Source organism: Quercus lobata, chromosome 5, assembly GCF_001633185.2.
Source record: "Quercus lobata isolate SW786 chromosome 5, ValleyOak3.0 Primary Assembly, whole genome shotgun sequence".
Taxonomy (NCBI): Eukaryota; Viridiplantae; Streptophyta; class Magnoliopsida; order Fagales; family Fagaceae; genus Quercus; species Quercus lobata.
In genome coordinates this window covers 83,138,219-83,151,440 of record NC_044908.1, presented here as the reverse complement: position 1 = coordinate 83,151,440, position 13,222 = coordinate 83,138,219, and the positions used below count along the sequence as shown (strand labels likewise).

The 13,222-nt window shown below is 34.7% G+C and overlaps 1 protein-coding gene across 1 annotated transcript; it reads right to left on the bottom strand.

Moving 5' to 3' along the window:
• Positions 1-313: 313 nt before the first annotated feature.
• LOC115988375 (UDP-glycosyltransferase 90A1-like) lies at positions 314-1,799 on the bottom strand. Its single transcript, XM_031111913.1, has one exon. The coding sequence runs from the start codon at positions 1,755-1,757 to the stop codon at positions 348-350; it is 1,410 nt and encodes a 469-aa protein (XP_030967773.1). The 5' UTR covers positions 1,758-1,799; the 3' UTR covers positions 314-347.
• Positions 1,800-13,222: the final 11,423 nt, after the last annotated feature.

The following is a 13,222-nucleotide window of genomic DNA, read 5'->3' as shown; positions in this document are numbered from 1 at the left end:
GAAAAAGATGCCGAAAATTACTTGTCTACATACTTACCGTATCAAATGCATACCATATTATACTAACTAATTAATCATACGAACCACTTGATGATAGTCGCATAATTAATTTATTATATAAAAATAAACACATAGCCCATATATAACCATATAATTATTAAGCCTTTTATTTATCTAAATAAATTTTTATTTAACAAGGATCAAGATAAGATTGAAAATTGCAAAAACACATAAATAAATTACACATAAATTACTCGTAAAAAAAAAAAAAAGAATTACACATAGAAGCATTTGCGAAACAGAAATAGGAGATACATTTTCAAATTAAAGAGATAAAGAGGTTTTGATCACATATTTTTATTGGTGAGCCGCTCAATCAGCTCGTCCAATTTCTTACGAGAACCACCTTTCTCCACAGCATGGCATGCCAATCGCCCCAATTCTTGTGCCCTCTCCTTAACCTTCCTCCCCTTTGCACCACCCATCAACTCCTTCACTCTCTCACAAATCACACCCCTATCAATCGTCGTGATTTTCTCACCTCCAACATCTCTTTTTGGGACCACTAACCCAGCACCAAATCCCATTGTTACAAGTTTAGCATTCAAGGCTTGCTCACTAATATCAAGCATAGGCCAAGTCAAAAGTGGAACCCCATTTGCCAAGCTCTCCAACACTGAGTTCCAACCACAATGACTCAAAAACCCACCTATTGAAGGGTGTGCTAGTATGCTTCGTTGCTCCACCCAATCATATACAACCAACCCTTCTTCTTTCACTCTCTTAGTCCATCCATCTGGTGGAGCCCAAGTCTTTGATCTCACAACCCAAATGAAAGGATGGCCTGCCATCTCCAACCCAAAAGCAATCTCATCCATTTGATCATTTGACAAATGTGTTTGTGTACCAAATGAAACATAAATCACACTGCCTGATTCATTAGATTCAACATACTTATCTAGCCACTTGATGTATGAAGCATCCAATTCTTGATCAAGTTGATCATAGAGGAGAAGTGGTCCCACACAATAAGATTTGGCTTCATTGAAATAGTTGGATTCAAGTGCTCCAACATATTCACCTTCAATCTCTTCAAAGCTATTAACAATTACACCCCAACTATTCACATCCGCTTCTGCAAGCTCCATTACAAGACGCACATGATCACCAGTTAAAAGTACCTCAGGGATGTCACCTTTGTTCAAAGTGAACGGAAATTTCAGCTCAGAAAAATCTATAGGATCCAAAAGTGACAAATCCTTAACACTTGGGACATGCAGAGAAGGAGATTTGCAAATAACCATAGCAAACACGCCCATTCCATGAGAGACAATACGTGGAATATCAAATAAATGACATGACTCAAGTGTCCAACCGAGGAAAAAGTCAGAGATAACACAAATTGGAGGACACCCATCATCAATCATGTTTCTAAGAACATCCTCAAAAGGTTGTTTCATTTTTTTTGTGGCTTCTATAAAGGTAGCAAATAGAGCCATTGAAGGAAGGTCAGCTGTATTCTCACAGCCTTGTGGCAAGTCTGGAACTTTTGGAAATGGGATTATTGACAAAGTGATATTTGGGTGCTTGTTGGTTCTGGAAGAGATGAATGGAGCATTTGATGGGGTGGTGATGATTGTGACTTTTAGGCCACGGTTTGAGAGGGCTTTTGATATGTCTAGTAAGGGAATGGTGTGGCCTTGAGCCATGTGAGGAAAAATCACTACATGGTGTACTGGTGATAGAGCAGCGGCCATGACTGAAATCTAATGGATCAGACTTTGTGGATTGTGAGATTGAAGCATGCAGTTCCTTGTATGCTTGCTGGGTATATAATGGGTCAGGCTTTGAACAGTGAATTCAGAAATATTATTATTATGCGGACCCTAGGATTTTAATTAACCGTTAGATGCAGCTCTCAGCAGATTTGCCTACACTGTCGTTTAGTATTAATAATTCACTTCAATAAAATAACATTCGAATAAATAAAAATAAAAAATTCCACCGACTCTCTATTTTTTTAATAAATATATAATTTAATAGTTATTAATAAAAACTTATTTTTATCTTGTTTATCCAATTATTCATTCACGGCAATATTCTATAGAAGGCTGAAAATATACTAAGTTTTTTTTTTTTTTTTTTTTTTTAAAGAATCTTTACAAAATGTCTAAATGTAAACAACACTCTTAAATTTTGGAGTATTTAAATTTTACACCAAGAACTTATATTCCATTTGTATTAGTAGCCTTGTCATAATTTTAATGTCACACTCACTCCATTTTAACCAAGTCAATTGGCATTATTTTATGAGAAGAGTTTACCAGGAATTTCTTTCATATCAACATGTGGTGATTCATAAAATCATTCACATATATTAAAGCATATGAGTAATTAAATTATATAAATAAATTACATAATTCATTAAATAAGTTATTGGGCAAATTACAACTTATCCACTTGTGGATTTGACTGAAATTTAAGTTGTTCACATGTGATTTGAAATTTAACACGTTACTCACCTATGATTAGTTTAGTTAGAATTCTGTAACATAAATTTGTTAAAAATATGATTAGATATGTAATTTTTCTCTACTTGTGTGTCTATCTCCTCCAAAAACATAAAAAACATAAAAATACAAGATTAAAAAAGTACTCATTCAGATTTCACATATTGTAATTTGCCGTAAGTTATATAAGTATGACTTGAAATCCTAGTGAATATTTAGTCAATTTGAACATTTTGAGTTAAAAGAATTTTCTTTTAAACCGATTTTGGGAAAACTCAAACTTTGTCCATTAGGTAGCATAAAGACTTATTCAGATTTCACCTTTATTTAAAAGATTTCTTTTATTAAAAACGAAATTGAAAGTAGATTTGTTTGACCAAGTTCTGGAAAACAAGAAGAAAAAACAAAAGAAAAAGGGTCTTCTCTCAATTAAATTTAAGCAAGAAGCCAGGTGGAGGCACGTTAGGCATGTGTCACTATAAATGAAGGGTACCCTTGCAGTTGATGAAAAATTTATTTGCTTTTAAATAAGTTAAATTTTTTATTATTATAGGACCATCATAGGAGGTCAATGGCGCATCTACACATTTCTTAATCTTTTATGCGTCCGGTGCATAAGGCATTTCTCTCACTAACAGGTGGACCTCATACCTGTGGGTTCCACTTGTCAATGAGAGAGATGTCTCACGTGCCGGGTGCATAAAATACTCTCTCTTAGACTAAAAACATTATTATCAATTTTTATTATAAAAGTCTTATATACCTCAATGAATGCACGTGATTGGCATAACTTTAATCGCATAATAATAAATAAATATAAAAATTATTTTTCTAGTAATTGGTGTCATTAATTAATAGGTTTTATATAATATAATTTATAGTATTTCGGGTATTGGACTATTCGATTTTTATTATCTCTTAGATAAGTGGTTATAATATTCGACGCACCTATTAAATGTTTTGCAGCTCAATTGACACCTTTTTATTTTTTCAAATGAGATATTCAAGATTTAAATCACCTTACTCCCCATTGTTGATGAGGAAAATAAAAAATTCTTCCAACACACCTAGTTTCTCTAGCAAATAAATACGATCACACGATTCTAAAGAGGGTTGTGTTTGTTTCTAAAGATATAACTCTCCACAAAATGGTACAAGAGTGTCTATAATAGATCCCTGGACTTCAACCCATTTCATCCCTATTTCCTCTCAATTCTAGAGAAACTTTTGCATGTGATCGCCACCCTCACAAGACTTCAATTTCTCTAGGACCAAAAAAACTTAAAAACCTAATCTTAAGGTTTGTTTAGTAATTGAGTAAAGTTAAAGCAAATTATCTTGTTCATAAAAAAAACTTGTAACTTGCAAGAATAGGACTCTGGGGCATGAACATGTTGAGCCTGTGATTGATCACTTCTCGTCAATAAGGGTTATTTTAGGCTTCAGATAAATTTATAAAATACCTAAATATATGACTTTATTCAGTTTGTTTATATACATAAGACATGCATGACTTGACAGTTGACAGCTCGACTACGATTCCAAGTGTAGCTTAGGCTAATTGAATTTTTAACAAACACAAGTTCAAAAATTAAGTGAGCTTGATACAAACTCGAACCTAGCTTCTGCATCTTTTTATATCGAGGTTGATCATTCAATACTTTGCTTGAATTAATCATAATCCCACACCAAGTGTATGCTAAAATTTGCACTTACAAACACAAAACGAAAATAAAAAAGCAACCTTTAAAACTTTTGGGTCAAAATCAAAATGACCCATTTGATATTCTAATTTGAATTTTTCAGTCCCCAAAGGTTAGGGAGACTAAATTGCTCCTTTCGTTGGTTGAGTGGAGGAGAAATTTTCACTTAATGATTATTATTTTAGTAACTTTTATTTATTTCGGGTATTGTATGAAGGTATTCAAATTTCTCTCTAGGGTCTTCAAACTGCAAGTCATATAATTGTGAGCACATTCTTAAGTTTTTAACTCCCTAAGGCAATAATGCCTAGTAGCTCGATACCATAACTTAATCTTAAAAGAGAATACCACCCGAAAGTATGACTTAGTGGTAGAAAATACTTATAATCCATTCTATCTATCAATCCAGGAGTTATGAATTTGAGTAGTATTAAGTCCCACTATAACCTACACGTAGAATTTAAATGAGTTGAGACTATCCTAAATATTAATAAATAATTTTAAAGAGGGAAGTTGTCATAAGTTCTAAACGTGGCACCACCCTAAGGCATGAGTCATATTTTTAAAGTGCAGACTCGCACACAACGCAATCAATGGGCAAAAACGTTGACCACAAGTGGTATGACGTAGGAATGATTTTCATGTGTTAAAGAAAGATAGTGACTTTTTAGCTCAAAGTAAACCTTGTTAGTCATGTTTTTTCTTGTTAGCTGTGACATTTGCATAAATTATTTGTTAACACTGCACGTATAAGTATGCTATGAATTATTTTTTTTTCAAAAGTTCAAGAATAAAAAATTAATTCTTTCACTAGTTTAGGGGGAGAAATGAACAGATTCCAGGCATTATTGAGTTCTCTGTAGATCTCTTTTAAAATTTCAAGATTGTAAAGATATTTTATTTTTGAGAAGTCTTGTTTAGATGATTCCGAAGGAGAGAAAAGAGAACCTTTTAAAATTTAGAAAAAAATGTGTAGTAAATTGAACATGGAATGGAACTTCGGATTTTACATCTTACCCAACCAAAAAACCTATCACCCCATAGCCCATGAAGGGTTGATTTCTATAATATTATATTATTTTCTATAATATAATGTTAATATTATTTATTTTCTATAATATAACATTATAGTTGCTCTTTCTGTGGTCAGAGTGATACGTTTTTGGTTCAAATAGTAGAATTGGAGTTTGTTAATGATTACCCAAAAAAAAAAAAAAAAAAATGCTTGAAGCCGCTATTGTGAAAAATACAATTTACTTAAAATAAGACATACACTATTATTTTTTATCTTGCTTCAAATCTTCTTTCTTTGTTTGGTATTTTTTTTCCCTTTTAGTACAAGTTGGCTTGAATATGGTTTAAGAGGGTAAATATAAATAATCTCTTTGTTTTTTTAGAGACTACTTTTCATGGATCCTGGATATGCTAGAAGGTGCTTTAGACTTTAGAGAAGAAAAAAATGTGTGTTATAAAGAGGGAACAATCAAGTTAAGGCCGAATTTGGGATTGAGAATAAAAGGAACGGATTTACAAAAACTATTTTATATTTTTTATAAAAAAGGTATAAAATACATGTGAAGAGTGAGGAGAGACAAAGAGGAGCAGCATTGCAAAAAATTATAAGACCAAAAACATGGGCCTCCCTCTTAAAAAAATTATATATATATGTATGTATGTATGGGCTTCCCCACCGATCATACGAGACCTTTTATTAAAGTGATTGGTGTTTCAATTAGGGGTGTGCATAGGTTGGATTTGGTTATATTGAACCCATGAGTTGGACAATTTTTTTTTTAATTAATATTATTGTTATTAAATTTAGCATTAAAACAACACTACCACTAGTAAGAGTAAATTTATAACCAAATGATCATGAGCATAACACCAAACCAATACAAACTATATGAGGAGAACTTAGAGTTTAAGTTTTATTTAGGAAGGGGAAAAAAAGTGAATAAAAAAACTGTATAATAATTTTTAAGTATATGTAAAATATTTTTTTAATTTTAAATATATATTAAATATAAGTGGGTCGATTTGGGTTAAGTGGATTTGTTAATCTTATGACTCAAACCCAACCCGACCCACTATTAAAAAAAAAAAAAAAAAAAAAAATCATAACCCAACCCAACCCAACCCACTAACCCTTGAAAACTAACCCAACCCGGAGGGTTGGGTTGGCTCGAGCCGATTTTGGTGAGTTGGCTACACACCCTTAGTTTCAACTAAATTTGGGTTTGGCTTACCTCCAATACTTTTTTAACTGAAATCTTCTTTTATTTTAATGAAAAACTGTCGAATCACCTACTATAAGTAAAATGTTGATATTAAAACCCACTACCAGTTGTCATTGTATACTTAAAACAAAAGGTGCTGTCAAGTTGAAAAAGTATTAGAGGTAAGCCAACCCCTTGAATTTAGCCCAATCATTGTGCGCAATGTGTTTGGATAGAGAATTTGTACACTTGACAAAATTTAAAATTTTATCAAATAAAATGACTTAATTAGGGATTTAGCCAAAATTTGGAGTGTAAATTCCTCAAATTTTATATTATTTTCAAAATTCTTGATCTTTTCTTCGGCATTCTCCTATACGAATAAAATCTTATGTCCCACTTTTAAGGTTCTAGTTTATAGTTTATACTCCATTAATTGTAATATTTCATGTGTTTTTTTTTTTTTTTTTTTTTTTTTTTTTTTTTTTTTCATTTTTGAGTTTGGTTATTTTATAAGAGAATAACAAATAGACATGTGACAAGATTAGTTGACAAGCATACACACATACTCAAAAAAGTTAACGAATGCCCTAATGGCATTAGTTTATGAAGCATTTTTAAAAACTTTTTATAAGAAAAGAAAAAAAAAACTGATTTTTTTATATATTTTTTTATCTATTTCATGAAAGTGGTAACAAAACTTTCTTGAAATTGTCAATTAACAAATACCCTAAGAACACCTATTAACTAAACCCATATTGATCCACACCCTACCCGATTAATGATCGTCTACCTAACAATAGCCATGGACTTGTAGCTATAAATGATAGTACTAAGATCAAGAAAACTTTCACCCCTTTGTGTTATGGTTTTGTGAGATCAATTTGTTACTTTCATAAAGTTGTGTTTGGATTATTTTGATTGTCAATGTTAAACTGGGTTGCTTTCCGTACGCCCAAAAAAGACAACTTTCTTTTGCACAAAATAGATGAGTGTGTTCCTATACTGGGTCGTCAACTCGAAATCCTTTTAGGCAGCTTTTAGAATTGTAAAAAAGTTTTCTTTGAGTTTTGGTCCAAAATGACCTTGAATTTTTGTAATTGCTCGAGACATTATGACAACAGTGTTAATTGCTAATTCTGAAGGGGAAACACAGTAAGTAGTAGATTGAAGTTTGATTTAATAATGTTGCATAGGTTAGATTGGGATTCAAATGCCAAGAAATTTCAGGTTAATTTCATATTCTTATTCCATATGCGTTTTTGTTTGTTTTTTTTTTTCTTTTTCTTTTTTTTTTAAAATTTTTTTGGTAACTCTTTCTTTTTTTTTTTTTTTTTTTTGAAACCTACTTCTTTCCTTTTTCTTTTTAAACTGATAATAGAAAATTATTTTCAGTAATTTAATGTAAAAAAAAAATATTATTAAAAATAAAATTACAACAAAAATTATAAAATACTTTAAAAGTACAACAAATGCATACTACCCCCTCTTAACGCATAAATAGTAGGTTTTATCATGAATTTAATTAATGGAATCTATTGTTACGTGAAAAAAGGGAATACACCAAGGAAGTTAATACCATATTGTACTGGTTGGTATGGCCGGTATTTCTCCTTCTGGTGGATAAAACGGTTCAAAAACACCCTTAAATTGTACTACTCAAAATACCGGTCTATACCGGACTATGCCGGGCATACAGGCAAATATCGACTATTTCAAGCGGAAAGTAAAAACCGGCCAGTACAAAAAGCTTCTTTTAAAAAAAAAAAAAAAAAAAACAACAACAACAACAAAACATAAAAGTACTAGATGGCTCACATCACCTTCAGGCCCAGCACCACTTTGTTGGTCGTTGTTAACATTTAGCTGGTTATCTCTTCGTCTTCCTCCTTCAATTTTGTTTGTTCACTTCCCTTTTTATTCTTTTATTCTTTTTTCCCTTCTTCTTATCTGTTGTTTAGACTACAGTTGCACCTCCTTGGTCCTTTTGTTTTATGTGGTTCCTGTAATCTTATTTTGTGTGTACTAACACCACACGTGTAGACATTGATATTTGAAACAAGTTTGAAATTTCAATTATATCTTTTATTTCAAATTTTCAACTACTGTCACTCACTAGTTTTATATTTTTATTAATAGGTTGACATGTGAGCTAGAGATAAACAATAAGTAATATATTATATGCTTATAAATTTAATGCAAAAATACAAAACTGACCCTCTAACTTTCAGTCTTTTTCATATCAGTCCTCTAACTTTCATTTTTGTCATTTCAGTCCTTTAACTTTCAATTTTTGTCAATGCAGGACTCCGTTAGAACTCAACTAGGGACTACCGTTAATTGAGCCAAAACGACGTCGTTTTGGCATTTTTTTTAATAAATTTCGGAATTTAAAAAAAAAAAAGAAAAATCTGTAAAAAAAAAAAAAAAGAAAAAAAAAAAAGCCCAAACCTGAGTAAAATCATAGACACCCACGAGAACATTTTGATGCAGAAATAGAACCTGGTTTTCACTGTCGGATTCTCTTTCTCTCTCCCCATTCCCTCCACCAAAGCATCGTCGTTCTCGTGCTCATTCTCGTTTTTGATTTCGTCGGAGTCGATTCGGCCCGAAGCGAGATGGCGGCGAATCAAGGCGGCAAGGCCGAACATTGAGGAGGCGATGGAGGTCAAGCAACCAGCGGCACAGTGGGCTTTGAGCTTTAGGACCTAAGTGAGCTGCTTGACGTTTTTGCGTCCTCGGTGGCCTTTGTCTCTGGTACGACCCGACCCGAGCGAGTCCGTTGTGATGAGAAAATCGTCCTTCGTCGGACTCTCTAGCTCCACCATTGACCAATTCGGATTCTCCATCTTCACCACCACCAACGTGCCACGGTGGCTCTCTTTCGCCCACCATTGAAACGACGGTGTCATTCTTTCCTTTCTCTCTTTAAGGTCCGATCTCACACAATGAGACCTTTAAAACACCTAAAACTCGAAACTCCGAGCTTTGCAATAGCCCATTCTTTTTAGCGTTTGCTGAGATAGCGCTGTAGCTCTCGAATAACGGTTGAGGAAGACATTTGTGTGTGCTGCTTCTTCTTCTTCTTCTTTTGGTTTTTGACTTCGCTGCTGCTGAGTTCTCTGGTTTGGGGTTTTTTTTTTTTTTTTTTTTTTTTTTTTTTTTTTTCTTAATAAAAAAAAAAAAAAAGCCAAAATGACGTCGTTTTGGCTCAATTAACGGCAGTCCCTAACTGAGTTCTAACGGAATCCCACATTGACAAAATTGAAATTTAAAAGATTGAAATGACAAAAATAAAAGTTAGAGGACTGAAATGAAAAAAACTGATAGTTAGAGGGTCAGTTTTGCATTTTTTCCTAAATTTAAATTTAAGTGCTCTTAATAAATTATTATTATGTGAAATTTAACTACTAAACATTTAAATACATATAAAAAATAAGTGTGTGTATATATATATATATATATATATATAAATAATTAGCAATAATTCCGAAATGGTACACCAATATTAACCAGTATTGAAATATTTCATTTATCTAGTTAAAACAAAACGGCCTCGGATACAGTATTAACTCCCTTGGAATACACACTTATTTATTTATTTATTTTTTTGAGATAAAAGATAGGATTTTACTGATATAACCAACATATACACTGAGTATTACCCTGTTCAAACATAGGTAGAACAAGGGAAGAAAAAACGCAGTTATTACAATGACACAAGACTTACACCATGCATCCTGTGTTGAAAGGAGGCTGACCCAAGCCTTTTTTTTTTTTTTTTTGGTAAAAAGGAAGATTTCATTCACCACTAAACAGAGAGCCCAGGATCAAAACAAATCCTGCTGCTGTACAAGCCACGACAATCAGCCTCTAAACAAGGAATTAAGTCCACAGGAGGACTAGAATACAAAATGAAATCAACATCTAAGTTAAGACCTAAGTTTGCTAGACAGTCAGCACTCCGGTTGGCTTCCCTGAAAACGTGAGTGACTGTTGTTTGGGGAATCATAGCAATCAAATGTCTGCAATCCTCCAAAATAGAAGACACCACAGATTCCGACTTACCTTGAAAGTTAATGGCATCAACTATAGATTTTGCATCCAACTCTATATTGACCGCCTGCACATTCAGTTGGTTACACAACATAAGGCCATCGCGGAGAGCCCATAATTCAGTGTTAAAGCTGTTAGCAAAGCCTATTCTTCTAGCAAATCCCCCAAGCCAGCTACCTTCATCATCCCTTAATAAACCGCCACCTCCAGCCATACCTGAATTCCCCATGGAAGCTCCATCAACATTAAGCTTCCTCCAGCCATTAGTAGGTTTATCCCACTTAATTTGCTTCATAATCTTGTGCTTTGACATCAACGCCTTTCCAGCACAGTGAAAGTACTCAATAGCTTTATAGGCAATATCACCATCAATTTTCGGATTCAGCCTTTTGTTTTCAAAGACTAATTTATTTCTACCTTGCCAAATCAACCAAACAGCAAACATGAAGATGTGATTCCAAGGGGCTTGACCTGCTGCTCGGATGCTCTTAGAGGAGCAATTACTCACTAACCACTCCTGAAGGTTGGAAGAGAAAAAGATGTTGTCCAAAAGGTGCACACCCAATTGATGCCATACTTTCTTAACCACATGGCAGTCCCGCAAGGCATGCAAAATGGATTCAGATCTGCTAAGACAGTGAGGACAAGCCATGTCTATTAACATCCCCCTAGCTTGTAAGCACTCCTTAACACCTATGCTTTGATGCATGCATTTCCATAAGAACATTTGAATCCTAGGTAAGGTGTCTAGCTTCCATATCCACTTACCTTGGAAACCTGGGTCAGGCAAAGGATCAATGGCAAGTAAGTAAGCACTTTTTAGCTCAAAGGAACCTCTCGGAGAAAGCTTCCAAGCCAATCTATCTTCATTCCTTCTTACAAAAGGAATTGGGGTAGCTTGAATCTCCCTTTTAACTTCTTCAGGGAGCTCTATATGAAGCCGGTCCCATTTCCAACCACCCATATCAGCAACATCCTTAACTCTGAGATTAGAGGATTCAACAGTAAGAGGACCTTGGATGATGTTTCTAAGAGTACCCAGATTAGACCAACTATCATTCCAAAAGCTAAGGTTACTTTCATACCCAGGAACCCATTTAATGCCTTTTCTGAAAATTTCTTCTCCTTTCTTCATGCTCTTCCACGTACGAGAACCAGGGGGATTAGCTTCATTTCTGGAGATTAACCTCTGATGGGTGCAATATTTCAATCTAAGAACCTTAGCCCATTGAGACTCACCCTCCGTATGGAACCTCCAATTGAGTTTAGCAAGAAGAGCCGTGTTCCTTCCCTTGGCGGTTTGCAATCCCAATCCTCCTATCTCCTTAGGGGAAGTAACCTTTCTCCAACCTACCCAATGCATACTTTGCTTAGTACTAGAGGAATTCCAAAGGAAATTTTTATTCACTCGATCAATGCCATCCAAAATCTTCCCAGGCAGTAAGTTATTTTGCATCACATAAGCTGGAATAGCCGAAGTAGAGGCTTGAATTAGAATAGCTCGGCCAGCCATAGAAAGAAGATTTGCTTTCCACCCGGCAAGCTTCTTCTTAACCTTTTCAAGCACAAAATTAAAATCTTGGTTGGAAGCTCCGCGGTGTTTCAAAGGAAACCCGAGGTATCTACCCAAGTTGGGAGTAGACTGAAACCCGAGAATGTCACCTAAGGCATCCCTATGGTCTTTATCCAGATTAGGGGAGAAAAAGACCCTAGATTTGGCCTCACTGATGGTTTGCCCAGATTGGCTACAAAAAACATCCAGAACTCCTCTAATTGTTGCACAATTTTCAGGATTAGCTCTCGCAAACAGCAGCAGGTCGTCTGCGAAGAATAGATGAGAAAAAGTCGGCCCACTTCTAGAGGCCTTAACAGGAATCTAGGTTTTTTTAGCGCACTTTTCCTGAATTAATTGCCCCAAGTAATCCATGCACATAATGAAAATATAAGGAGAAAGTGGATCTCCTTGTCTTATACCTCTAGTGGGCTTGAAGGAGTCTAAAGTCCCTCCATTGAAGAGAATAGAAGTCGAAACCGACGAAACACAGCTCATGATAAGGTCAACTAGGTTCTTCGGCAAATTGAATCTAATCAAGGTGTCTCTAATGAAACTCCACTCAAGCTTATCATAAGCTTTTTCCAAATCAATCTTCAAAGCCATGTAGCCACCTCTCCCTTTGGTCTTCTCCATAGAGTGAATAATCTCTTGAACAATTATAGCATTGTCTACTCCTCTTCTACCCGGAACAAAAGCCGCTTGACAAGGAGCTATAAGTTTATCTAAATATGGCCGCAACCTCCCAACTATGATTTTGGTGATGACTTTGTAGACCGAGTTACAAAGACTTATAGGCCGGTAATTACCAATAGATTCCGGACTTTGGATTTTCGGAATAAGAACAATGCTAGTGCTGTTTAGGTACTCCGGAACTTTCCTTTGTAAGAAAATTTGGTTAACCTCTTCCTTAACTGAATTCCCCACCGTGAGCCAGAATCTTTGGAAAAAGCCGGCGTGTAACCCGTCGGGTCCTGGGGCTTTGAAAGCCTTTAAAGACCATAAAGCAGTAGTAATCTCTTCATCAGACACCGGCATATCAAGACTACTTTTCTCTTCCTCTGTGAGCCTAATCTGCCAACTGGTCCACTTAACTATGTTCCACTTAGTCATCACTTGGGAAGTAGTATACAGCTTCATAAACCCCTCTCTAAAATAGTTCATCACCTCTCTTTCCTCTGTGAT